Raw genomic sequence first — 27974 nt, 5'->3', positions numbered from 1 at the left:
GTTGCTCCCACCAGAAACAGTCCGTTAACATGAGGTGCATGCATTGTATTATATCTGTAAAACAAATGGTACATGCCATACACAAATGCGCTGCACCTTTGTATTTATCATTGACATATCTTCCATATTAGTACATAGAGGACAGCCTCTTTATTTTCGTGTAACAACTTTATTGAAAGATAATTTATGTACCATAAAGTTTAAAATGTGCAATTCAAAGATGTTTCAGTCTACTCACAGAATTTTGTAACCATCACCAACCACCTAATTTTAGAACATTTTCATCACCCCCAAAATAAATTCTGTACACTTGAGTAGTTACCTCCATTTCTTCCCACCCCCTCAGCCATAAGCGGCCACTAACCTACTTTCTCTCTATTCTGGGAATTACATGTAAATGGAATCATATAATATGATCTTTAGTGACTAGCTTCTTTGATTTACCATAACGTTTTCAAGGATCATCCATGTTGTAGCATCTATCAGTACTTCCATTACTTTTTATTGTTGAGTAATATTCTATTATATTACTATTTTGTTTTATTTATCCATTCATCAGTTAATGGACATTAGATTGTTTCTGCTTTGGGGTAGTACAAATAATGAGGCTAAGATCATTTATGCGCAAGTTTTTATTTTTGATGTATGTTTTAGCTTCTCTTGTGTATATACCTAGGAGTGGAACTGCTGAGTCATATGGTAACTGTTCAGTCTTTTGAGAAACTGCTTCTAGTTTTTCAAATGTTTTTCAAAATGCGTACATCATTTTCCTTTCTTATAAACAGTCTGTGAGGGTTCTAATATTTGCATATTTTTGCCATCACTTGTTAGTATCTGTCTTTTTGATTATTGCCATCCTAGTACGTGTGGATTCGTGGTTCATTGTGGTTTTGATTTTTGTTTTTCTGATGGCTAAAGATGAACATCTTTTCTAGGAGTTTTAAATAGTTTTAGGTCTTAACATCTGGGTCTTTGATCTACTGTGAGTTAATTTTTGCGTGTAGTGTGAGATAGGAGTCCTGCTTTATTCTTTTGCATGTGGGTGTTCATTTATCTCATCACCTTTTGTTTAAAGACACCGTTCTTTCCTTATTGAATGGTCTTGGCACCTTTGTTGAAAAATCATTTGATGGTAATGTGAGGGTTTATTTCTGGACTCTCAGTGCCACACTCTGTTGATTACTGTACCTTTTAGTAAGTTTCGAAATCAAGAAGCATGAGACTTCCAGTATTGTTCTTTCTCAATATTGGTTTGGCTATTCTGGGTCATTTCATTTCCATATGAATTTTAGGAATGGCTTATCAATTTCTGCAAAGAAGCCAACTGGTATTTTGATAGGCATTGAATTGAATCTGTAGATCAGTTTGGGGCATACTGTCATCTTAACAGAATTAAGTCTTCAGTCCATTAACGTGGGATGTGTTTCTGTTTATTTAGATCTTCTTTAATTTCTTTCAGTAATCTTTTCTAGCTTTGACAGTATATATTTTGAACTTCTTTTGTTAAATTTATTCCTACGTACAGTTGACCCTTAACACGGGTTTGAACTACTTGGGTCCACTTATACGTGGATTTTTTTTAATAGTATGTACTACAGTACTACACAGTCCACAGATAGTTGACTCTGTGTATATGGAGGAACCACATACACAGAAGGCCAACTATTAAGTTGTACTTCGATTTTCAGCCATGCCCCAACCCTCTAATTGTTCAGTGTTCAACTGTATCTTATTCTTTCTTTTTCCATGGAAAGCAGAAAAATAATTTATTCTAAAAGAAAGCAGAAATAAGAAATTCATCCTGAAAATATACTTTGGTATAATTCTGGTGAGACAGATTTTTCCCTCTGAACATGTTCTCCTACTGACTGCCCCACTGGAGTCTTATTGCCTTGTAACAGTTCTTAAACATTTCGCTGATTCCCATGTTGAGAGCAGGCAGGAGCCATCTTCAAATCCACAGGTTCCAAGGAGAGAGTAACATTATTTCTCCGAAGAACAGCACTTTCTATCTCAGAAGAGTACATAAACATTTTATGGAGGCAGCATACTTTAGGTTAAATAGGTACATCATTCATCAAAGTGTAATAAGAAAGGTGACCAGAAAAAATACTGCATTGTAGAATAAGGCATTCAAATGTGGTGGGAACATTTAAGGCAGTTGATGGCTAAAACGGTTGAGTTAAGGAAGGTGGTCTGGGTGTGGAGGTGACTTTGCATCCAGAGGAGTTCTCTTTGTGGCCTCAGTGACTGAGCACGGGCGAGCAGGTCTTCTTCCTCAAGGCCAGTGATGCTTGAGGTACCAGATGGTTTCATTTTTCAACTGTGGTCCAAAGAGAGGGTTGAGTTGGGCCAGAATTGCAATCAGCCAAAAGAGATAGTGGCAAACTGAACAGGTCACCAATATGGTGATGATAACTCCCCGGTTGGGACCCTTACAGATGAACCAGGGCACCAGGAAGCTGATGAAGCCACAGAACATTCTCATCATAATGAGAGGCACCGTGAGGCCGGTATATGCCATGGTTGCCACCGGAGCTCTGTGTTTTATTCTTTTTGATGCTATTGTGGATGGAATTTCCTTAATTTCATTTGCCTCATTTTTTATAGAAGAGTTATGTTGTATGCATGTGCCATAATCTATCATCATGTTATTAACAAGTCTCCCATTGATGGACATTTAGACCCCAATATATTGCTATTTACGGACATTGTCACTGTGAGTATCAGGTGAATTCCAGTAAGGAGGTGTGCTGAGCTAAAGGATATTCAAATATTGGAATCATCTGTCAAATTAAAAATGAATATACTCTTCCTGTTTATAATTTTACAGCTAAAATTTCCAATGGTGGGCTGTATAAAAAAATGTTCCAAACTCTTTTCAGTTAATTTTGTTTACTTATTAAAAGTAATGATATGCTAGAGGAGGTTCACGTTGCTAAAATGTTGCCTAGAGCAGCACTGTCCAGTAGAACTTTCTGTGATGATAGAAATGTTCTATTATCTGCACTGTTCAGTACCATAAGTCACCAGCTGTATGTGGTTCTGGCTGCTTGAGCCCTTAAAATGAGGCTAGGGTGACGGAAGAACTGAATCTTAAATTTTACTCTGTTTAATTTGGCTAGTGGCTATTGTGTCATATAATTATAGTTGCTTTTTGATTTAAATCTTGCGGAGGTGTGCAGAAGCCATGTTCAAAGTGGTACATCTTGCGTTATTTCCTGAGTAGCAGGAGGAAGTTGTTCTAGTTAAGTTTCATCAACATACAGGTCTTAGTAAACAATTCTCCCCCCACCCCCCGCCGTTTTTTTTTTGTAGTGGCGGTTTACCCTGTACCCAGCTGGCTTCAGATTGCCTACAAACAGAGCCTTTTAGATAGAAACACACGGGTTCTTAGTTTGCTAGTTTTTATATGTATATCTCGTCCTAATGTAAAAAGGTAGGCTTATATGAGGTAAAACTTATATATTCTCCAAAATCTGTCTTTGAAATTTATGGATTTATCTTGGTGATTATGCTCTGGGTCACTGCTTGCAGGTCATGAACCAGGAAGGCTAGAATCTGTTGGTGGTTTGACTAACCTTGGTACGTTAGCTCTTAACTAGGCGTTGCTCTTGTCTCTTCAACCCCTCAGTTCTCTTTGGCACTCTCACATGCTTGGAGAGGCATTGTTTACCAGCTGTTTACTCATGACCTCTGTTTCTATTGGCAGCCTAAACCTTTATTTTTTAACTATAGATTCTATATACCAAGCAGTCCACCAAGGATGTCCACAATGCTGGACATCCCACATGCCCCTCAAACTCTGATGAGCTGAAACAGAAGTAAGCTTTCACTGCAAACCACTCCTCCTCCTGCTGCTGTGTTCTCTCTCCAAATTAATGGTAACACTATCTTACTATCAGAAACCTAGGAGACAGACACCCACCTCCAGCAAATGAATTACTGAGTTCTGAGTTCAGGTTTTCATCATTTCCTCCTGCGACACCTCACTAGTTTCCCTGCTTCTGTCTTTTATCCTTTCCACCCATTCTGTATACCAATTTCATATGTTTTTTGCAGAGAGCAACTCTCTGGTCCTAAAATTGTGTTTCAGTGGCTCCTACTTGCCTTAAGGATAGAGCGCGAATCCCTTAGAACTGTGGGTCGTTCCTCTGTCAACTGGCTGCTGCTGAACCTCTTCCCTGTCTCCAGCCACACTGGACTAGTTTAGGCCTTTGTGCCTCTCATCACCCTGTTCCTGGGCCTTGGCCACCCTCCTCCACCCCCTGTGCCTCATTCTGTTCTGTCTCTAAGATCACTCCCAGCATGTAGATGTTTCTGGCTCAGCCCTCTGCCACCTCCTCCTCTATAACAACACTTGGAGCAGTTATGTTCCTATATTCTTGTGTTTACAGGCATTTCTCTAGAGCCCTCTTGCTAGACCATGCATCCCTCAGTGCCGGGCTCCTTTGTACCCCGGTACACGTCATGGTGCATGCTATACGCCAGGGATCCCCAACCCCCGGGCCACGGACCGATATCGGTTGGTGACCTGTTAGGAACCGGGCCGCACAGCAGGAGGTGAGTGGCAGGCGAGTGAAGCCTCATCTGTATTTGCAGCTGCTCCCCGTCACTCGCATTGCCACCTGAGCTCCACCTCTTGTCAGATCAGTGGCAGCATCAGATTCTCATAGGAGCGCAAACCCTACTGTGAACTGTGCGTGCGAGGGATCTAGGCTGCGTGCTCCTTATGAGAATCTAGTGCCTGATGATCTGAGGTGCAGCTGAGGCGATGCTAGCGCTGGGGAGCGGCTGCAAACAGATTATCATTAGCAGAGGGGTTTGACTGCACAGAGACCCTGATAAATCGGCTGCCTACAGAGTCATATCAAAACCCTATCAGTGAGTGGCAAGTGACAAGCTGCATCTTACGGAGTAGACTGGACCTAAGGCACACACTTCAGGTGTCACTGTCTCCTGTCACCCCCAGGTGGGACCATCTAGTTGCAGGAAAACAAGCTCAGGGCTCCCACGGATTCTGCATTATGGTGAGCTGTATAATCATTTCATTATGTAGTACAATGTAACAATAATAAGAAGGAAAGTGCACAATAAACGTAATGTGCTTGAATCATCCCGAAACCATCCCCCCACCCCATCCCATGGAAAAACTGTCTTCCACGAAGCTGGTCCCTGGTGTCAAAAAGGCTGGGGACCGCTGTTATATGCTATTCTGAGTATTTGTGGAATCAGTGGATACCATTTTTACACGCTTTTGGGCTCTGGATTAAACTTTTCTGTCTGCCTTTCTCTTCTTCAGTAGTAATAACGTGTACTGCCAGGCCCCACACTGTTTTATGAAATATTAATAATACAGGTGGATGAGAAGTCTATAGCTCCGTCATACATATGTTGTTAGGTGGTCAAGTAGTCAACTCGTTTGCTGTCTAAGGTGTAGTTTAGTTGGGAAGCAGGTGCGATTTACTTACATCTTCACTAACTATGTTCAGTGTTCTAGAAGACGACACAGTCTTAGTAAGACCATGTAAAGTGTCTGGCTTGGAATTATGATTGTTTCTGTTAGAATTTGGGGAATAAGTTTTTGTTTTCCTTTCTTTTTTTTTTTAACTTGCCTGTGCCCCAAAGAGAATTGGCTGTCACATTCTTATTACCCAGCTTCTTAATTCCTCTGATCATTTCAATTATTTAAAAAACCCCAGATCTGGTTGAGGCCAAAATCTGATAATTTAAAATGAACTACTCTATTACTTATTGAGAACTTGGCAGCTCTATTCATTTTCTATTGCTGCACAAATTACCACACTTAGCAGGTGAAAACAATACCTGTTTATTAGCTCACAGTTCTGTAGGTCAGAAGTTAGGGCTGCACAGGTGGCTGATTTCTCACTGGACTGAAACCAAACTGCTGGCCAAGGCTGCAGTTCTCATTTGGGGATTGGAGTCCTCTTTTAAGATGACTAGTTATTGGCAGAACTCTTCCTTGCACTGAAGTTGTTGTTATCCTTCTAGCTGTTGGCTGGGGACCACTCTCACTCCTAGAGGCCACCCGTAATTCCTTGCTCTGTGGCCCTAATGGGCAGTTCCTGACATGAATGTTTGCTTTTTTGCAGGTTAGCTCAAGCACGCCCCTGACTTTTTCTTTGACCAGTCAGAGAAAAACCCTCACCTGTAAAAAGGCTCATGTGGTTAGGTTAGGCCCACCCAGTGTATCTGCCCTTTTGCCATATAACATAACATAATTACAAGAGTGATATCATATTCACAGGGCTACCCACACTCAGAGGAACAGGGAATTACACAGGGCAAGGGTCATTGGGGCTCAATTTAGAATTCTGCCTACCACAGCAGACACTTCACATTTAGGTTTGATTTATACAAAGTTTAGAAATTCTCTTTTCATTGGAGAGGAATACATGAAATCATTGTGGCTTTTTCCTCCCTAGCTGTGTGACTTTACCCAGTGCTACAGCAGCTAGCCTTTTTAGATAAGCTATTTTGAGAGAAAGTGTATACTGATTGATTCTGTCCTTAAGTAGAAATGCCAGATTGCATGTTTCTCAGGCTGACAATTACCACCAAGAGAGGAAGAGTGAGAAGGAGGGTGGGAGGAAGAGAGTGAGTTTTAGATTTAGGCTGTCGACATACGAGGAAAGAAAAAGAAATTTGACTTTATGTGAATGTCCCTAGAATACTACCTGAAGAAATTGGTTTGGGATTCCTTTTCTTTATGTTTTGGTTAAAGATTAACTGAATTAATTTCTTAAATGGTGTCAGTTGCCATTTAAGCTGATAACAAAGGAAAGTACTTCTTTTTCTGCCAAATGTGAGGTTTACTTCTTTTTCTCTGCTGGAATGGAAAAGAAATAGCAGCTGGAAGGAAATCAGAGAACTCCCATCTGGTTGCCGTGGCAATTTAGAGCAGATGATGTATGCATTTTGCAAGGGTCGTTCAGTTTTTTCTCACTTTACTAATAGAGCAAATGTACATGAAAAATATAATATGAAGTCGATAAGCATGATAAAATAACCTTAGTATTCTAATGTAATATTTAAAGAAAAATATTTTGTTTTTAAGAAGATGTTGGGGGTAGGAGTTTATTATTTTATTTTATTTATTTTTGCTGTGTTGGGTCTTCGTTTCTGTGCGAGGGCTTTCTCTAGTTGTGGCAAGCGGGGGCCACTCTTCATCGTGGTGCGCAGGCCTCTCACTGTCACGGCCTCTCTTGTTGCGGAGCACAGGCTCCAGACGCGCAGGCTCAGTAGTTGTGGTTCACGGGCCTAGTTGCTCCACGGCATGTGGGATCCTCCCAGACCAGGGCTCGAACCCGTGTCCCCTGCATTAGCAGGCAGATTCTCAACCACTGCGCCACCAGGGAAGCCCAAGACTACTTTTAATATGTCACAAGGGCCTGATAGCCCTATTTGGAGTAATGATTAGAATATTTAGTTATGTTTTATGTAGGGCAAAATAAATATAGTTCTTTGTGAAAAATATGAATGACTAGTTGGAATTTTGCTTTCTAAATTTTTTATTCCAGTCACTGAGTTGGTACATTTTCTTATGTATACATACACGTTCTGAAATTACTAGTGCCTTATAGAAACTTCAGATGATTAGATAGACTCTCTACTTTTTACAAAACTACATGTTATTTTTCACTGTGAATGTATTAGGCATTTGTAAAAGAGACCATGCATATAGACTGCTTAAATCTAAATGTAGATATTTATGATTTTTCTTGGAAGCATATACTTTATTAAGGTATAAGGTGGATATTAAAAGGTATATAGTCGTATAGGCTTTTGCTTTTTAAAAAACAGCTTTTTGAGGTATAATTCAAATACCATACAACTTAGATTTTTAAAGTATGCAGTTCAGTATTTTTTAAGTATATTCACATGGTTGTATAACCATCACCACATGAGAACGTTTTCATGCCTCCTGAAGAATCCCCCGTATCTATTAACAGTCAATTTCCACTTCTCTCTTCCCCTGCTCCCAACTCCAAGCAACCATTAATACACTCTACAAATTTCCCTATTCTGGACGTTTTGATGTAAAATGGCATCATTCAACGTGTGTTCTTTTCTGACTCGTGTTTTTCATTTAGCGTAATGTTTTCAAGGGTCATCCTTACTGTAACATGTATTATCAGTACTTCATTTGTTTCTATTGCTGAATAATATTACATTGTAAGGATATACCACATTTTACTTACCCATCTATCAGTTGATGCACATTTGGGTTGTTGCTGCGTTTTATCTATTCTGAATAGCACTGCTATGAACATTTTTACACAAGATTTTGTGGGGTCAGATGTTTTCATTTCTCTTGGGTATATACCTAGGATTGGAATTGCTGGGTTTCATGGTAACTCTAAATTCAACCTTTTCGGAACTACCAGATATTCCAGAACAGCTGTGCTATATTATACTCCTGCTACAGTAGTATGATGGTTCCAGTGTCTTCATTCTTGACAATACTTGTTGTTGCCTGGTGTTTTTTTTAATATAACCATTCTATTGGACGTGAAGTAGTATCTCATTGTGGTTTTGACTTCCCTCTTCCAATTGACTAATGATGCTGAACATCTTTTCATGTGCTTATTGGTCATTTGTATATCTTCTTTGGAGAAATGTCTGTTCTACTTCTTTTCTTTAATTTTTAAAATTTGTCTCTTTATCATCGTGTTACAAATTTCTTTTTATATTCTAGATACAAGTTTGTTTAAAGCTGTATGATTTATAAATATATTCTTCCATTCTCTGGGTTGTCTTTACTTTCTTGATGGTGCCCTTTGAAACGCAAACGTTCTCAATTTTGTTCAAGTCCAGTTTTATCTTTTTTTCTTCTATTGCTTATGCTTTTAGTATCATATCTAAGAAACATTGCCAAGCCTAAGGTAATCAAGATTTACTCATATTTTTTCCTGCAAGTTATTAATTTTTTTTTTTTTTTTGTGGCATGCGGGCCTCTCACTGTTGTGGCCTCTTCCGTTACGGAGCACAGGCTCTGGACGCGCAGGCTCAGCAGCCATGGCTCACGGGCCCAGCCGCTCCACGGCATGTGGGATCCTCCCAGACTGGGGCACGAACCCGTGTCCCCCGCATCAGCAGGCGGATTCTCAACCGCTGTGCCACCAGGGAAGCCCTCCTGCAAGTTATTATTTTTTTAAAAAATATTTTAATTTATTTATTTGGCTGCACCGGGTCTTAGTTGCGTCACGCGGGATCTTTTAGTTGTGGCATGCGGGATCTTTTAGTTGCGACATGCATGTGGGATCTAGTTCCCTGACCAGGGATCGAACCTGGGCCCCTGCCTTGGGAGTGTGAAGTCTTAACCACTGGACCACCAAGGGAAGTCCCAAGTTATTAATTTTGAGTTAATATTTATGTATTTATGTGAGGTAGGGTTACAACATTTTTTTGTATGCAGATAGCCATTTGTCCCAGTTACATTTGTTGAAAGACTATTCTTTCACCATTTAGTAGTGTTGGCATTGTTGTTGAAAATATTTATGAGTTTTCCCCCCCACGGCTTATGTGCTTCTAGTAATTCTTTTTTTTTTTTTTTCTGGCCATGCCGCATGGCTTGCTGGGTCTTAGTTCCCTGACCAGGGATTGAACCCAGGCCACAGCAGTGACAGCGCCAAGTCCTAACCACTGGACCACCAGGGAACTCCCTATTAATTCTTATATGTAATAACTTTTTTGGTTTGTCTTTTGAAATAACTTCTTGATGGTTTTCAATAGGATTAGTGAAAGTTGTCTTTTTTTTTTTAATCGCTTGATGTATTTCATGAGTATACACTTTGGTGAGATCACCTCTTGATCTTTTAAACAGTTGAGATTTAACCAGGCTTTGAGGTGCTGTAGAAGCCACCAGAGACCAGTTTGAAGAAGGCAGCCTTTAAAGACAGTGTGGCATCATTCTCTCTTACGTCCGTCTGCCCTAAGACAAATTTACTGTGTTTTTCCTGTGCAGTAGGCAGTAACAAGGCTGGATGGGATGAAAAGGAGTCAGTGATTGGACTGTAACATTTGGTAGTTACAGTGTACTTATCTTACTATGATGAACTGGGTAATTTGAGAGTTGGTGATAATTGGTGTGAAGCAGGTTACTGGGAGAAGCCTCAGAAAAAAATATTCACTGATATGACCAGAAATCTCTGCCAAGACAGTCCTCTGCTATTGTTGAACCTGAGGGTCTAGAGTGATGCCATCTAATAGAAATGTAATGTGAGCCTCATTTGTAATTTAAAGTGTTCTAGTAGCCACATTTAAAAAAAAAAGATGAATTTAATTTTAATAATTTATTATATCCAAAACATTATTATTTTAACATGTAATAAATATGAAATTATCATATATATATATATATATATATATATATATATATATATATATATATATATATGTTGTTGTTGTTTTTCCAGTACGTGGGCCTCTCACTGTTGTGGCCTCTCCCGTTGCGGAGCACAGGCTCAGCAGCCATGGCTCACGGGCCCAGCCGCTTCACGGCATGTGGGATCCTCCCGGACCGGGGCACGAACCCGTGTCCCCTGTATCGGCAGGCGGACTACCAATCACTGTGCCACCAGGGAAGCCCCAATATAAAATTATTAATAAAATACTTTACATTTTTTTGTACCAAATCTTGGCAATTCAGTACGTATTTTACACTTAGAACACATCTCAATAAGGACAAGGTACATTTTCAGTGCTCAGCACTCACATGGGGCCAGAGGATAGCAGAGTTCTAGGTGTTTTGATATGATAGCCAGTCAAGATATTACATCAACATTACTCAACTTCCTCTGTATTTCAAGGTACCCTGACTCATCCCTTTATCTTGATAGAACTGGCTTTGCGGGAACTATCTGCCTGCCTGTTCAGCATGGCCCTCCCTGACCCCAGAGGGTCTGAGAATTTTGTTAAGCAAGTGACGTGGCAGCTCACCAAGAGACATACATTATGATAAAGATACCCAAGCCTCTCAAACTAGAGAAAATGGGCATGTGAAAATTAGAATCTCTTCTCCCTTATCATAGATACAGTCTCTATTCCATTGAGGTAAAGGTATATGTAGCAAATGCCACCGATGAAGTGGTGCTCACATGGGCATCATTTTGCCACCACTCCCCTCCCCTCCCTCCCTCCCCCTCCTCCCCACCCATTTGTCAGTGTCTGGACATAGGTTTTTTTTGGTGATGATTAAAAAATTTTTTATTGGAGTATAGTTGATTTACAATGTTGTGTTAGTTTCAGGTGTACAGCAGAGTGAATCATTTATACATATACATATATCCAGTGTTGGTTTTTTTTAAGATTCTTGTCCCATGTAGGCCATTACAGAGTATTGAGCAGAGTTCCCTGTGCTATACAGCAGGTTCTTATTAGTTATCTATTTTATATATAGTAGTATGTATATTGTCAATCCCAGTCTCCCGATTTATCCCCCACCCCGCTCATCCCCTGGTAACCATAAGTTTGTTTTCTACATTTGTGAGTCTACTTCTATTTTGTAAATAAGTTCATTTGTACCCTGTTTTTTTTAGATTCCACATATAAACGATATCATGTATTTGTCTTTCTCTGTCTGACTTACTTCACTTAGTATGAGAATCTCTAGGTCCACCCATGTTGCTGCAAATGGCATTACTTCATTCTTTTTTATGGCTGAGTAATATTCCATTATATATATATGTACCACATCTTCTTTATCCATTCCTCTGTTGATGGACATTTAGGTTGCTTTGTCTCTGGACATGTGATGATCACAACTGACATGTAGTGGCTGGAGGCCAGGCTGACAGCGTTCTCCAGTGTACAAAACAGCACCCACAGCTGTGAGTTTCCTGGCCCAAGTATCAGTGGTGTCGATCGTAGCAGCACCCTGCAGCAGTGGAACAAGATCTTCTAGTCCTTCCCTTTTCATTAGTTGTTACATAGTCTCCACAGGGAATATGTGTTGTTGTTTTTTGGGTTTTTTTTTTTTTAATTTAGAGAATCTCTTTATTTTTTCATATGAAATTTCTTAGGAAGAAATAGTCAACATTGAAAGTATTTTTGGTTGAGCAAATTTGTCAAATAGATAGATTCCACCCCCAAGAATGGGTCATGTAAATCTTTTCTCTAACCTCTTCCCTTTGGGGAAGCATTGAAACTGGTGCAGTTCCTCTCCTACCTCCCCTTCCTCAGGCCTCTTTTTGCATAAGGTCTCTTGGGATTTCTTTGGAGGTCCTGGCAGTGGTGTTGGTGTTTGGTTGTGATGACTCCCTTTCAGTACTCCATCATGAGGCATGGTTAATTGAGAATGTTATCACCACCATTGTCCTAATGTCTGTTACCTAAGGAGCTGTAACTTTGAGTCTCCATAAAGTGTAGCAAGTAGAAATCAGTACAAGTCATTTTCAGATTATAAACATTCTTTAGTTGTCCTGCCAAAGGTAATCATACTTGCCAGGGTTGACCTTTAAGGTTACCTGTGAGATGTGATCCCCACCCCATCCTCATGACTGCTGGTGTTTCTACTGCCTTCCTTCGTTTGCTGTGGCACTTGGAGTTTTTGGTGGCAACCCACATAAATGAGCTGTAACTACCTTAGGCTGAAGGCAGTATGCTAAAGGCTATTTGGGGGCTCCTAGATTTGGCAAGAATTTAGAGGTTCAGCTTAGAAAGGGGCAAGTCCTTTGACCCTGCCTTTTACTAGCAGCTAGGATGAGTTTGCACCCTGTGATGGCTGACCTTCTCAAGCAAGGTTCCACGGCTCTGTGCCCTAGGCTGTACCACAATGAGGAGAGAGGACTGGAGCCAGCCTTTCATTGTGCAGGGAGTAGCAGTGTTCCAAAACGTGCTTTTAGAAAGGGAGCATCAGTACTGGGCAGGCCAAAAAAATGGCGATTATCTACCACATCAGTGTCTGTGAGGTTCCCCTTGCTCCCCAGACTAGAGGCCCTCTGTTCATCCCACTGAAACTGCCTCTGGGGAACAGTCCATCAGCCGAACCCCCTTGCCCCTACCACTCGGTATCTTTTCCCTCCCCACTTTTTATCTGTAGAGCTGTGGCCAGCTCAGGGAGAGCAGTGGTGGTCCTGTTGTTAGGGCAGCTTGCAGCTCAAGAGAGGTTCTGCATCCAGTTGAGACTGTTGGTTCAAGATTCCCCATTGGGATATGGCTAGAAGGAGCAGTTACATTTTATAAGTGAAAGCTTGATTTTACAGAATTGCATTATGAATGCTTTACTTCTAAGCAAATGTATTTAATATATCCTGAGTTATTCTAGATATCTGAAAGATTTACATCTGTAACCTCTTAAGTTGTTTATTTGTTTTTAGTATTATAGGTTTTCCTGTCTTTTGTAAAAGAGTGTACTAAACATTTAGCCTTTTTGTAACAATTAGAAATAACAATTGGAAGTCTTGCATTGATGTATGGATTGTATTTGTATTCGACTGCAGTGGATGTTTTCTTTGTTTAATTTCCAGTTTGGGACAGTGTTCTTGTCTTGCTAAGCAAGGTGTACATTACAGTATACATTAGTTGGCTTTTATGAGTTATCCAGGAAACCTAACCACATTCCTGCTGTTTCTATGGGGAAAGGAATTCTGATTTTAAAATGATGGAAAATAAGCCCTTTTTTTAAAGTCTAGGGTTGCTTTCCTCTGTCTTTTTCTAATCTCTGGGGGATGTGTTCTAACTACTAAGGCTGTGTATCATGAGAGGATAACTCTTTTTCACTTACAATTCATAATATTATCAAGACTTAAGAAATAATGACGCTTGGAGTGAAAACGGGCCTGCAGAAATATTCCTTGGTTAATAAGGGTAGTCACCCCCCCGCCCCCCACTTGTGTTTTGAAGCAGTACTTGAATTCAGCTAAAGTGGCTGAAGTGACGTTAATCAGCATCTCTTCTTAGTGTGTGACAAGTTTTATTTTTTCCCATATTAAGAAACTCTCAAGTGTATTCATAATGCAGGATTTACTTCTGAGTAAACAGGAATTGTCCTTCCTCTGTTTCAGGCCGGAGCCTCAGCAGAAAGCTCCCTTGGTTCCTCCACCCCCGCCCCCTCCACCACCGCCGCCTCTGGCAGACCCTGCGCCCCCGGAGCCAGAGGAGGAGATCCTGGGGTCAGACGATGAGGAGCAGGAGGACCCCGCAGACTACTGCAAAGGTGACGAGCCCGCGCGCCACGCGCCCGCCGGCAGAGCACGGGGGCTTGGTGATGCCAACTCCCTGGTCGTTGTTAAGTTAGCCTCTTGCTGTCCGTATCGTTGAAAACTTCTAGATCATTAAGAGTAGAATGCTACCTGAAAATATAAGAGATATCAGGAGGAAAATTTGTAAGGGAAAGAAAATAAATACATGTGTGCGTACATATGCTGAGTACTTTCAAGAGGATTTAAATCTGCTGGTAGGATTAAAAAGGTGGTATAAAGCAGGACTATTAAAGATAAACACAGAGTAAACCATCTGCGAAGAGAAGAGCACAGAAAGTAGAGGGTACGAAGGCCCTACGGGAGGAGCCAGTTAAACTGCTGTTCTCTGCATTGGATTTGAGCTTCTGGGCTGCTAAGACTAATAAGGAACTGTTCCTTTCTCTGCGCAGCACTGAGTTACATAGTATTCATTGTGTGTGGCATGAAAGTCGGTCCATTTGTTTCCTGGCGTTGTACTCAACGAGAAAGACAGTTTGTGGGTTCTGCCATTGTGACGTAGTGGATTATGTTTTCAGCTATGATTTCACGGATACATACAAGTTATTCAAGTGGAGTATTCTTGTATTGATGTTTCGTGAAGCCCAAGAGCATATAGCTAAACTCCTAGAAGGCAAGCATGTTGTGTGATGACTATTGAAAACAGTTTGATCCAGACCCCATACTCTGTGTAGACTGGATCCCAGGAATCAAGGCTAAAGGAAAGGCAGTGCATTTGCTGCCTCTTCTTACTCACTTGGACTTTAATTCCCTCTAATGGAAAATTATCACAATCTGAATTCTTAGCTTCTGAACAGTTGATGAGACATTTATCTGCTACAAATTAAGGAAAAGATTCTATACGGCTTAAGAATAGATGGCAGGAGATGCACACATGTTCAGGCCATAAAGCATTAATGACTCTTCGGCTCTATTATATCTTAGTGTCAGTTTATCTAGTGATTGCAGGCCCTTTGTGTGTTGGTTAACGTTAGATACGAGAAAGCAAAAGTTAATATTCTGCTCTGAAAAGTTTAAGAAGGAATCTTCCGCTCTAACGTGATTTTTCCATAGGTGTAGATTTCTACACATAGAATCATGTTTTCCTTAGAAAATGGAATGTTGATCTTTAGCATTTGTACTGAGTAGTGATTATGACCCCAAAGGTAAAGATCTATGCCTTTTAATATGGAAAAGAAGATGTTTTCCATCCTCCCTCTTAATCTGCATTTCTTCGTTTGAAAATGAAGTTATTTGAAGAGGAAATGCGGACAACTGTCTTGATTTTGCTGCTTAGGCCAAAACATTAGGTTGGTGTGAAGGAACTGTTCTCTTCAGGTCATAGGTTCCCCACTGCTGGAATGAGAATATTTGCCTCACAGGTGGCTCTTTTGTGGTATAGACCATAACAGGTGTTTAAGATAACTGACAAATGCTTTCAAGGGGCCCATGGAGTTGATTGGGAATGTCCGGGAAAATAACTGCCCCCACCCCCCAATAGAATAGATAACTTTCTATCTATTCTGGAAACGGTTGAATTTAAGTTACCAACACGATGCTTTATCATCCCTGAGTACTTTAGTATGTTTTGCCTACAATCAAGTACATTCTCCTTTGTTAACCACAATACAACTATCAAGATCAGGAAGTTAATGTTGATATACTTCTACCATTCAGTCCTTGGACTCCATTCAGGTTTTGTCAGTTGCCCAGTATTGTTACTTTTGTGAAACCGATCCATTGAAGAATCACATTGCATTTTGTTTTCTTCTTCCCTTAGTCTGGAACAGTTCCTTAGTCTTTTCTGGGCTTCTATGGCTTTGACATTTTTGAAGATGTAGGCCAATTGTTCTGTATAATGTTTTCTCATTTTGGAATACCAAAAAAGTGTTGTTCTGTGAGAAGTGTTCTTCTCATTGAATCCTATCAGATACTACATGGTTTTGATTTATACCAATACAGTTGATGTCAATCACTTGTTCAGGTTGGTGTCTGCCAGATAGCTCTACTGTAAAGTTACTCTTTACCTCCTGGTAATTAATAAACATTTTGTTGAGAGTTACTTTGAACCTTTGTAAATATTCTTTTTTCAAGAAATTTACTTCCTTCTTCCTCTTCTTTCTTTCTCTCCCTGTATTCTACCTATCCCTCCCTCCCATCCATCTGTCTGTGTATCTCAGATGTACTCATTCATAGATTTCCTTTTTACTCAGTGGGTTATAATCATTTACTCTCCTTATATGTTTTAATGCTTAGATTTTCCCAAACTGGCCATTAGGAGCCCCTTCAGGTTGATTCTCTGTCCTTTTGAAAAGTTCATATCATTCTTTTTTGTTCTACACATTATTTTTTCACTTAGTATATATTAGAAGTCACTCTGCATCAGTACGTATAAAGCTGTGTCATTTGTTTTATTTATTATTTTTTTAGTTTAGCATAAATGTAAACCTTTATTTTTTAATTTAATTAAATTTTTTTTTTACAATTTTAAAGGTTACTCTCCATTTACAGTTATTACAAAATATTGGCTCTATCCCCCATGTTATGTACAGTATATCCTCGAGCCTGTCTTACACCCAGTAGTTTATACCTCCCACTCCTCCACCCCTGTATTGCCCTTACCCCCCTCCCCACTGGTTGTAACCATTAGTTTGTTCTCTGTATCTGTGAGTCTGCTTCTTTTTTGTTTTATTCACTAGTTTGTTTAGTTTGTTGTATTTTTTTAAATTCCTCATATAAGTGATATCATACAGTATTTCTCTTTCTCTGACTTATTTCACTTAGCACAGTGCCCTACAAGTCCATCCATGTTGTTGCAAATGGCAAAATTTCATTCTTTTTAATGGCTGGCTAGTATTCCACTGTGTGTGTGTCTGTGTGTGTGTGTGTTTATACCTTGTCTTCTTTATCCATTCTTCTGTTAATGGGAAAAGTCCCTATCATTCTTTAAATCCTTTCTTACTTTCAAATAAGATGTTCCTCATATACACTATTGATACTATGTATAAAATAGATTACTAACGAGAACGTACTATATAGCAGCGGTCCCCAACCTTTTGGCACCAGGGACCAGTTTCATTGAAGATAATTTTTCCGCGGACCGGGGGTGGGGTGGAGGGATGGTTCGGCAGTAATGGGAGCGATGGTCAGCGGCAGGTGAAGCTTAGCTCGCCCGCCCACCACTCACTTCCTGCTGTGTGGCCCGGTTCCTAACAGGCTGTGGTCCGGTACCAGTCAGAGGCTTAGGGGTTGGGGACCCCTGCTGTATAGCACAGGGAACTCTACTTAATGCACTGTGGTGACCTAAATGGAAAGGAAATCAAAAAAGAGGAGATATATGTATAGCTGATTCATTTTGCTGTATAGTAGAAACTAACACAACATTGCATAGCAACTATACTCCAATAAAAATTAATCAAAAAAGAAAAAAAAAGAAAGATGTTCCTGGTTCATCTTGTATTATCTGTACGCCAGCCCTGGAATCAGCTCTCTCCACAAGGACCCCTGGTTTCTTTTAATTAGGAACAGCATTTAGAAAACAAGATCTGGGCATTAGATGAGATCATTACTATTGAGGTGTCACTGCTTCTAGGTCTCTTAGCACAGAGCTAAGTACATACTTCCTTTATGTATATATTTCTAAATATTTATTTCTGTTTTTATTTATACATATATTACAATCCATGAGTTTAGTATATCTCATTTCCATTGTAATGCTGGAGGATTCAGCTCAGTTTTATCCTTACCATGTCTATAGTTTCTTTCTTTGGCAGTAAGAGACTAGGCTGTCATTATCCTCATTTTGTTTACTGACTAGATTAATTTCCTTGTATGTCACTGCCGTTTTGGACATGTCTCCCCTCTCCTCAACACCTAGCCTGTCCTTAGACGTCCTTTGTCGCTTGGCACTACCTAAGGGCTGTGGAGTGAGAGCTCAGGAAGAGGGAAGAGGAGGGATGCCTTTCACAGTCTAAGGGTATGTTTTGCTTAGTCTGTGGAGGTGGCTTGTCTCTCTTCTGTCACTTCACATCTCTTCTTGTTTCCTCTGACTTCATTCTTGGAGAACCTCTGCGCCACCAGACAGTTCTTAATAGTCCTGAAATAAAGTAAAACATTAACAGACACAAAATATACCACATCTTTTCTCTCTCTTTACAAAAGACATTTTCGTTCATCATAGGAGTTATAGGTATTTTGGGGGTCGGAGTGTGGAAGGTCACCTGGAATCCCATCACCTACCTTTAGCTGCAGTAAGCATTTGGGTTCCTGCAATTCTGAATCATTCATGACGAACCAAATTGTATCTTAACTTTTTACCTTCTTTTTACCTCTTTACCTTTTCAAGTCTTTCCTTATTCAAAGCTTGTGAAACTTAACGCCTTTTTAACAAAAAGGCCACTATTTAAAGTTCTGATATTGCTAATGCATTATTCTTTGCTCCTTTCTATTGTACCTGGCAGTCTCTGTGGCCTGGGAGTCTTCTTTTCCTTTCTTCATAGCTAGCATGTTCCTACCCACGAGTCCAGAGGGGGAGTATAGACTTTGGAGTCTGAAAGAGCTGGGTTCAAAATCTGACCCTGTTGCTTTCCATTTCTGTATCCTCGGACAAGTTACCTTTGCTGTAGGCTTTATTAGTTTCTTCATCTATAATATCATCTCTCCATATAATAGAATATGTAACAGCACCTATCACTGATGATTTTTTGAGGAATAAAATGAGATAAATATGTGAAGTAGGGCATACTACCTGATACATAGAAGATTCTTAAGAAATACGAATTTTATTTTCCTTAGTTCTGTTTTTGTTCCATCATTCTCTTCTCGGGTGTGTCCCCGTCTGTACTTTTGTGCTGACCCCCTTAGCGGTCTTAGCTGCCTCGCTTGTGGTGTGCTTGTTTCTCTGGCCTCTGCAGACAGAGTGGTCAGCACTGCTTCTCTCTCTCCTTGTTTTTCTATGTTACCTCTGGTCAGTTGTCTGGGACAGGAACTGTAGCAGCAGGCTGTGTGGTTTATTCCGACTTTTTCTTCCAAGCCCAGAGTATAACAAGGGTCAGGCACAGGGTCAGCCTGTAAACAAACAGTTCTAGGAGGCCCTTGTGTAATATTGTACTTGCTTGCTTTTTTAAGCTGAAAGCCTCTTCATCAGGGCAAAACCTCCTCCTCTGGGGAGATTTTAGTCTAATGTGGGTTTTCAGAGTGTGACCTGTACCACCTGCATCAGAACGTTTCTAGGCTAGACTCTAACTCTTGAATTTGAATCCTTGGGAGTAGAACCTGGACTCCCAAGTATTTAACAGGTTCATCCAGTGATTTTTCTGCACATTGAAAGTAAGGATGGCTCACCTGAGGCATGTACCATTCCTCTAAAACTCCAAATTTGTGACTAAGAGAAGTGACCCTTCCCGTCACTTCACACTGTGTGACTGATTTGCTGTGTAAGGGGAATTACTGCTTTGAACTACCTGTGTTCTAAAATTTCCCCAGAACTCTCAGCACGTATTTACTCCAGGGACGAGTAAATGGTGGAAGTAGGAACATCGCTTTCGTGTATCATGCTTGCCTGCACTGACTGACTCCTCAGAGATCCTGTTTTGTGGCTCTGCTAAATCATTTTTAGATAAGTTGGCACCTTGTATACAGTTTATCACTTGCATCGTTTCTGGAGACATCGATTTCAACATAGTTGTGCTCTGACTTGGTAGTGAAGCGTGTCATTTCCTTATGCCTTCTTTGAATCCCTATCACATCTTATTTAGGCCTCTTCCTTTATCACCCACAGTAGTCTCCACTCCCCACCCCCGTAGCACTCATTATGATGTGTGATTATATATTTATTTTTGTGTTTGTTTCTGAGCTCCTTCTCCTCAGTCTGAAAGATTTCTTGTGGTCAAGGGCTGTATGTTTTGTTAACCCCACTGCATTGGAACCATCTACTGTGCAGTAAGTATTTCTGTTTGGGTGAAGAAATTGTCCCTGGTGTTAAGCTTCAACTAAGGGCAGGACAGCACTGTTGTTACCTGCGTATCTGAAAAGGCGTGTCAGGGTGAGGAGGTTGACAGGCCATGAAGGACACACAAATCAGAGTACAGACGCTTCATTTCTGCTTTAAATTTTCTTAAAATCATCCACAGTGCCCCCGAGCTCTTCTGTGGGAATTTGGGAATATCTCCTTCAAAACATAGGATAAACAATATGAATACTTGCACACTAGAAAAATGTCAGATGGCTTCCTTACACGCAAATTGCCTTTACCCATGTGTGTTCACTTTCCATTTGTGAAAAATTTACACAGGTTGAATTTCACTACATCTCAGAATTTAATGTTGGTGGTTATAATTTCTTATTGGTCTTGTTTCTCTCCCCAGAATCTATGACTTAACGACTATTTTATAGCTTCAGGTTTTTTGTTTTTTGTTTTTTTAAGAAAAAAAGCAATATACATTACACGAAGTTGCCTTAGAAATGGTGTCATGTAGCTCAAGTATTTTATGACAGTGTAGCCTTTTTAATTTTTTTTTTTTACAGTAGGTCCCTGTTGGTTGTCTGTTTTATTTATTTATTATATATATATATTTTTTTATGTGGACCATTTTTAAAGTCTTTATTGAATTTGTTACAGTATTGCTTCTGCTTTATGTTTTGGTTTTTTGGCCCCGAGGCATGTGGGATCTTAGTTCCCTGACCAGCGATTGAACCTGCATCCCCTGCATTGGAAGGCGAAGTGTTAACCACTGGACTGCTCGGGAAGTTCTTGGTTGTCTATTTTAAATATAGCAGTGTGTACGTGACAATCCCAAACTCCCAATCTGTCCCCACCGCCCCCCTTCTCCCCTGGTAACCATAAATTCATTTTCTAAGTCTGTGGGTCTGTTTCTGTTTTGAAAATAAGTTCATTTGCATCTTTTTTTTTTTTAGATTCCACATATAAGCGACATCATTTATTTGTCTTTCTCCGTCTGACTTACATCACTTAGTATGATAATCTCCAGGTCCATCCAGAAATGTAGTCTTTAGTTTCTGTTCTTTTTTTTTTTTTGCGGTACGCGGGCCTCTCACTGTTGTGGCCTCTCCCGTTGCGGAGCACAGGCTCCGGACGTGCAGGCCCAGCGGCCATGGCTCACGGGCCCAGCCGCTCCGCGGCATGTGGGATCTTCCCGAACCGGGGCACGAACCCGTGTCCCCTGCTTCGGCAGGCGGACTCTCAACCCCTGCGCCACCAGGGAAGCCCTGTTCTTCTTGAGATAAGTAAAAGATAATCTTTATTCATTCACAGTTCTTTTCCTTAAAACCACTAATGCTGCATGAATACTTAATTCACCACGGTTGTATGCGTTTTTAAAAATTAGTAGGCTTAAATTGGCTTACTTGAAGCCTTGAGAAGAGACTCTGCTTATCTATATGAAGAAGGTAATATGCCCTTGGATTTATTACGAGGCTTCATTGCATTCCTTTCGTGGAGACTGAGGCTATTCCAACACCTGTCAGGCTCCTTGCTGTGAATCACTACTGACATGGGTATTTATTGATTACTAAGCTTTAGTTAGCCTGACAATTGAATTCTTTGAGGCTTTCCTATATGTAAAGTGTTGTATTTTACTACAGGGTTTGTAAAGATAAATGAGAAACAGTCTGTATTTTCTAGGCGTTCATGGCCTCGCAGACTCTGCCAGTAGAATATAAGCTCCTTCACAGCAGAGCCTTGCCTGTCTTGTTGCTTCCTGCTTCTCACTAGAACCAAGATGGAACAACCTGTGGCCTGTTGACTATGGGATGAATGAATGAATGGACTAGATTAAGAAGCTACTTAAGTGCCTTTCTTCACCTTTTTTGTGTGGTTGACTAATTATAAGAGGAGAAAAAGGGAAATTTGTGAGGATGCGAAAGGAATGAAGTTGTATTTGGTTAGAGGTAAAAGAAAAGACTTTATAGAAAATGTAAAGGGGGCCTTGCCAGGTAAGAAGAATTGGACTTTGTTGATGGGGGTGGGCGTTTCTCTGGCCAAATCCTGGAGCCTGGGAGAGGTGTCTCTGAGAAGCTTTTGTTTTCCTGCCAAATGGGCAACATACAGATTAGGTTGAAGAGTAATGTGGGAGCATCATGTAGAGGATAAATACGAGGATGAGAAATTTATACATGAAGTAAATTAAAACATCATCTAGAAAGACATTTTTTAAAAACCCGAAGGAAGGCAGAATGGAAAAAGAACCCTTGGGAGTCCCCAGGCTAGTGGGTACGATTTGGCGCTTTCACTGCCCAGGGTGCAGGTTCAATCCCTGGTCAGGGAACTGAGATCCCACAAGCCGTGTGGCCAAAAAAAAGGGCAAAAGAACCTTTCTGGTATGATCAGCTCTCTTTTTAAAAATGTATTTAGGGTGAAAGAGCTGTACCAGAATGTCAGCAGAAAGGTGTGAAGTTGGTGTGGAGGTTTCTTCTTTTCTATATACTTGTATGTCTAGTTGTTGTTGGAAAGACACTTCTTTCCCTATGGAATTGCCTGGTGCCTTTGTAAATAACTTCACCGTATGTATTAGGGTCTATTTATGGACTCTTCTCTGTTCCATTCCACTTTTGGTCTGTCTGTGCGCTTATTCCACTCCGCCTTGATTTGTGTAGCTTTATGTAGTAAGTCTTGAACTGGGTAGTGGATGCCCTCTGACTTTGTGCTTCTCTTCCAGAATGGGTTTTGACTTGTCTAGTTCCTTTGTATTTATGTATAATGTCAGCCTCAGCTTATAAATACAAATATTTTAGACATGTCTTTAGTAGTATTGATCTTCTAATCCATCGTAGAGGAGCAAAATTTGCCATCCCTGAAGTCTCTTTGGCATGTGGATTATTTCCAGCTGAAAAGGCCCAAAAGACTCAGGAAGAAACTTTTGACTTTCCCCCAAATGCCTAAAAGAACTTAGATAGATTGCATGTTCCCTGATAGGAATAGAGCTGTCATCGGAGGTGTCTGCAAAGAATGTGGGCCAGGTGTGATGGGGGAGTCCACTCTGTGTCTGTGTCACAGCCATTTACCAAGTATTTGCTTTTCTATCTCCATGTGAATGGCCTTCGTTCCCTTTGAAGTCCCAAATCACTACCCCCAACATCCTGAAGATGGTATTTAAGATGAGGGCTTTGGTTGTTTTTGGAGAGTTACTCAGTTTTCCTGGGCCTCTCCCGTGTATACAGGTCATTAAACTGTTGTTTGATTTTCTCCTTTTAATCTGTCAACTTAATTCTTAGACCAGCTAGAACAACCTAGAAAGGTAGAGGAAATTTCTTCCTCCCAGACACCACTAACATCTCTGTGTCCATTTATTACCAAATTGATCAACTGGACTCACGCCAGGGTTCTAGCCCAGACCGAGACCCCTGGTCTCGCCCAGAGAGGTTCTTTTTCCATCAGATTCATGCAGCCGTAATGAAACCCTTGCTGAGACTGGAACAGCACACACTTTATTCAGTGGCCAAAGAAAGGAGAAGCAGGAACTTAGTTCACAAATTAACTTCTCAAGCCAATCCGGGTGGAGACACCAAATCTATAGGCGGGTCGAGGTAAAATGGAGGGATTTGGATAGAGTGAGAGGAATATTCCTGAGTTATCAGAGAACTGAGATCCAGATTCAGGATTGTAGTTTGGACCTGGAACTGGTGCAGCTCTCCTCTTTAGTCCTTGTTTGGGCTTTTCTGGTTGTTGTCGTGGCAGTCATAACTGTCAGGGCACCGAGGGGTGTGTCATTTAGCATGCTAATGTATTGCAGTGAGTGGATAATGAGGCTTATGGTCTGCTGGAAGTCAGATCTTCCGCCATCTTGGGCCTTGTTGGTTCTAACTAGTTCTTCTTCTTTTTTTTTTTTTCCTGTTTGCAGCGTCCCCCTGAAACTTAGAGTAATTGGTTTCTAGAAAAAGATTTATAAAAAGAAAAAAAAAGTAATTGGTTTCTATTTGAGGGAGGGGCTTGGGGTATGATTCTGGGACCACAGCCTTGGTAACACATTTATTTAGGTCTTTAATTTCTCTCAGCAATGTTTTATGTTTTTTTAGTGTGGAGGTCTTGCACATATTTAAATTTTTTCCTCTTTTTTGTTTTTTGATGATATGTAGAAATGTAATTAATTCATTGACCATGTGTCCTGTAACTATGCTAAATTTGTTTGCTAATTTTATTTGTGTGTGTGTGTTCTGTGTAGAGTTTTTGGATTTTCTGCACAAGCATTTATCATTTCACTGCAAATAGTTTTCTTTTCCTTAGCATTCTTTATGTTTCTTTCTTGCTTCATTGCTCCATCCATGCACAAGATTGAATAATAGTGGTAGGAGAGGACATCCGTGTCTTGTTTCTGATCTTACAGCAAATGTGTAGATTTTCAAAAAGATCTGTTTCTTAGGTTGTGATAGATCCCATAGACTTAAAAGTAAAATGAAAAGCATAAGGCTTACAAAAAGAAAAAAAGTAGAAGTCTTCACGGCCTTGGAGTAGGGGAAGATTTTGTAGAGAGAATACAAGAGGTATTAAGGTTAAAAAAATTAAAAATTGGATTTCATCCAAATAAAAAGTCCTTTGCTGATTAAGAAACATTTTGAAAAATGACCAGCTTCAGAGTAGGAGAAAATAATTGCAATATATATAGTTGACAAAGACCATGAATCGGAGACTACATCAGGAAACTGAGATTTTGGAGAAATGTTCTTTGTATTAATTAGGGCATATACATTTGTCAAATATTAGGGAATTGCATATCTAGACTGCAGGATTGGATTTCTCTATCTCTCTTTTTTTTAACTTTGTCTTTTATTTGTTTTCTGCATTGAGCATATATTTCTTTGTAGATAGAAACAAATGTTTAAAGAAGAACTTAGCAGTGAGGAACCATTTGAGGTTTTGAACATGGAAGTGCTGTTCTTAAGGAAGAATAATTTGAAATCTTAAAATGACTGGAGTTGGAGAGAGAGAATTTGTATATAAGGAGAAGACAAAAGCAAACAACATCACAGAGATAGCATCTTTATCATTTGATAAACTATGGCACATAGAGGACAACAATGAGAAAAATTCCAAGTCTTCAATTCTGGAGTGAGTGGAAGAAGAATAGTACTTCCTGGGCATCATGGGGAAAAAAAAAAAAAGGACTCTGAATTTTGAAACTGCTTGTCTTTTCTTCTTAGTTTCAGATATCATTTGGCTGTTCCAAAGCCCAGAGCCAAATGTGCAGTCCATCTCTTAACAGCTGAACAGGGATTTACAGCATGCATTCTGTGTCCTAACTTCACTGCAGCATTATTCTATTTTATTTTTTCTGGGCTATTTTTTCTTCACCCTAGTTTCCTTCTAATTTTATATCTTGTATTGTGGTTTTATAAACTGCCTCAATTATTTATTGAAAAGAAGTGGATTTGGTACTATTAACAGGAACAGTGGAATCACAGTTGGTCTGGGGAGATATGGATGAGTTTGACTTTATTCATTTGAATTTAACGAAACTGGTGGAGAAATCAAGAAGGCAGCTGGAGATACGAACCTGGGGCTCAGAAGAGAGGGCAAGCAGACGGTGTAGTAAAGAATTTAACATTGCTGAAAGAGAAGTCTGGTTTTTGCCCTAAACTCCTAGGTGATAGTCTCTAAGCCCTTGGAATGTCTGCCTGGTTAGTATCTTCTTCACCTGGGCCTTGGGCCACACAAAGTAATATTATAGTGATTGGTGCTGGGCGGGGGCTTTTGGCACTTGTGGGCCCTGAGGTTTGCCATGTTGCCAGTCCACCATGTCTACATAACGGAGCCCTAATAAACACTCTGGGCCCCAAGGCTTGGGTGAACTGCTCTGGTTGGCAGTACTATGTGTGCATTGTCATGTGTCATTAACTGGAGGAATCGACAGTGACCTTTGGGAGAGGGACACCTGGAAGCTCTGGATTTGGGGCCCTCCTTGATTCTGCCCCAGGCAAACTGACATTAAGTGATAGCCCTTATGCTATAATAAACTGTAACCATGAGTTTAACTGCCTTCAGTGTCTTCCGTGAGTTCTTGTCACATATTAATTCCTGGAACTGAGCATGGTGTTCAGACGCTCCAAACCTGCAGCTGGTGTCAATAGTGAGGGTGACCTTTGGGACCCCTAGACCCTACAGTTCTGTCAGAAATGAGCGTGGTCTTGTGGACTGTTCCAGACCTTACACAAGTGTATAGATTTGACAGGAAAACAAACTGTATAAGGAGTGTTAAGTGAATAAAAAAGATGCAGGGAGACGGTTCAGTGAGAAGCCTTTGAGAAATTCCGTGGGGCACAAGAGGAGAAAGAACAAGTGGAAGAACAGAGCAGTCAGGCAGGCAGGAGAGCAACCAAAGGGGTGTGTTCACCTCGACGGCGCAGATGGTGGAGCTGCGAAGGTACAGCTCTGTTACTCTCAATGAAAAATTCTTCGACACATTCCGTTGTGTAAACTGAAGTTTTCATTTTTTGAGTGTAGATGGAGTCCTGCTTGCGCTCATTCTAAATGTCAGTGGTTCTTGTCCCCGCCTGTCAGCCCCCTGCATAGTCTGCCCCTTTGGATCTGGAGATCCCAGAAGAGGCGCCGCAGGATCTGGGCCAGAGTCACCATGTGATGTTTGTTGTGATCTTTCCCGCGCCTTGTTCCTGTGGTGCTGCCGGCACCCGCCGTGAGGTGCTCTCGTCCGTACCATGGGGGCTCTCCCCACTGTACTCAGAACCAGAGCAGGATTGTGTGGCATAGGTAGTGAGAGGGCCCAGCCCAGATGCCCCCATGCCTGTGCCCCTGCACCCTGCCCTTTGTGGGTCCTCCAGCTGTCCCACGGCCCTTCTCTCCGCTGGGCTGCACCCCTGGTCCGCACTGCTGGTCCCTGGAGTCTGGTTTCAGGAAGAGTGCACAGTCAATGCGACGGCTTTGCTTCTCGTCTTTCTCTGTCCCGTCGTCCCTCACCCCCTTGTGGGCTCACTGGAGCATAAAATCCCTTCCTTTTCCTAGCTCCAAACAGAAACATTCTTGCACTTTGCCTCCTTGGGGCTGTTCACTAATTCCCTGGGCAGGCCCAGGCATGTTTGATTCTTATTTGACATCTAAGGTACAATTCTAAATATTACGGACAGAACCTGGTAATGGGGCAAGTTTTGGAGTAATTTATTTGGTCTCTTTCTTAAAATTTATTTTTACTGAGATATAATTGATGTATTTAAGTTTTAAGGTGTACATTGTGTAGGTCAAGGTTTTTATTTGATACATTACATATTGCAAGATGACTGCCACCCATACACCTCTGTCATATCACATAATTATTATTTCTTTTTTGTGGTGGGAACAGTTAAGATCTTGTCTCTTAGCAGCATTGAAGTTTATAATACATCATTGTTGTCTATATTTTCTCCTTAGTTTCCCATCTGAGGCTAGTATAAAAAAGGACGGTATTCTTAGGTACCTTATCCAGGTTTTTCATGATCATTTTTCTATCTCTGATTTTTCTATCTCTCTGTATTGGATCTTGTTTCAACCTGGAATTTAAAAGATTATCATGAAATAAAGAAGTTTCAGATTCTGTTGGAGTTTTTTGGTCTATTTTATATTGACTAGGAAGGAGTAATTGAAAATTTGCTATTTTTTCCCACATACAATTTTTTTTTATTGATTACATAAGGTGCACCCCTCTAAAGGGTACACTTCAGTGGTTTTTAATATATTCACAGAACTGTGCAACTACTACCACTAATTCCAGAACATTTTTATCACGCCAAAAAGAGACACGGTTCAGGAGCAGTCAGTCCCCGTTCCGCCCT

At 40.6% G+C, this 27974-nt stretch overlaps 2 protein-coding genes and 1 non-coding gene across 13 annotated transcripts in view; 1 reads left to right on the top strand and 2 right to left on the bottom strand.

Moving 5' to 3' along the window:
- SRPK2 (SRSF protein kinase 2) overlaps positions 1 to 27974 on the top strand; it is a 231184-nt gene that overhangs the window by 143969 nt on the left and 59241 nt on the right. For all 11 annotated transcript variants that reach the window (XR_009542048.1, XM_060157251.1, XM_060157250.1 and 8 more), the window contains one exon: positions 14028 to 14179. Coding sequence is in view for 10 of the 11 variants with exons in the window: in XM_060157251.1 (XP_060013234.1) it covers positions 14028 to 14179 (152 nt within the window). In the remaining variant the exon portion in view is untranslated. The remainder of the gene's footprint in view (positions 1 to 14027; positions 14180 to 27974) is intronic.
- LOC132524374 (V-type proton ATPase subunit e 1-like) lies at positions 2279 to 2524 on the bottom strand. The gene has a single exon (XM_060156204.1). The coding sequence runs from the start codon at positions 2522 to 2524 to the stop codon at positions 2279 to 2281; it is 246 nt and encodes an 81-aa protein (XP_060012187.1).
- TRNAD-GUC (transfer RNA aspartic acid (anticodon GUC)) lies at positions 9610 to 9681 on the bottom strand. The gene has a single exon. It is a non-coding gene; the product is annotated as a tRNA-Asp (tRNA).

The sequence above is a fragment of the Lagenorhynchus albirostris genome, chromosome 8 (assembly GCF_949774975.1).
Source record: "Lagenorhynchus albirostris chromosome 8, mLagAlb1.1, whole genome shotgun sequence".
Lineage (NCBI taxonomy): Eukaryota > Metazoa > Chordata > Mammalia > Artiodactyla > Delphinidae > Lagenorhynchus > Lagenorhynchus albirostris.
The sequence above is the reverse complement of the archived record's forward strand: the minus strand, read 5'-3'. Positions and strand labels throughout refer to the sequence as shown.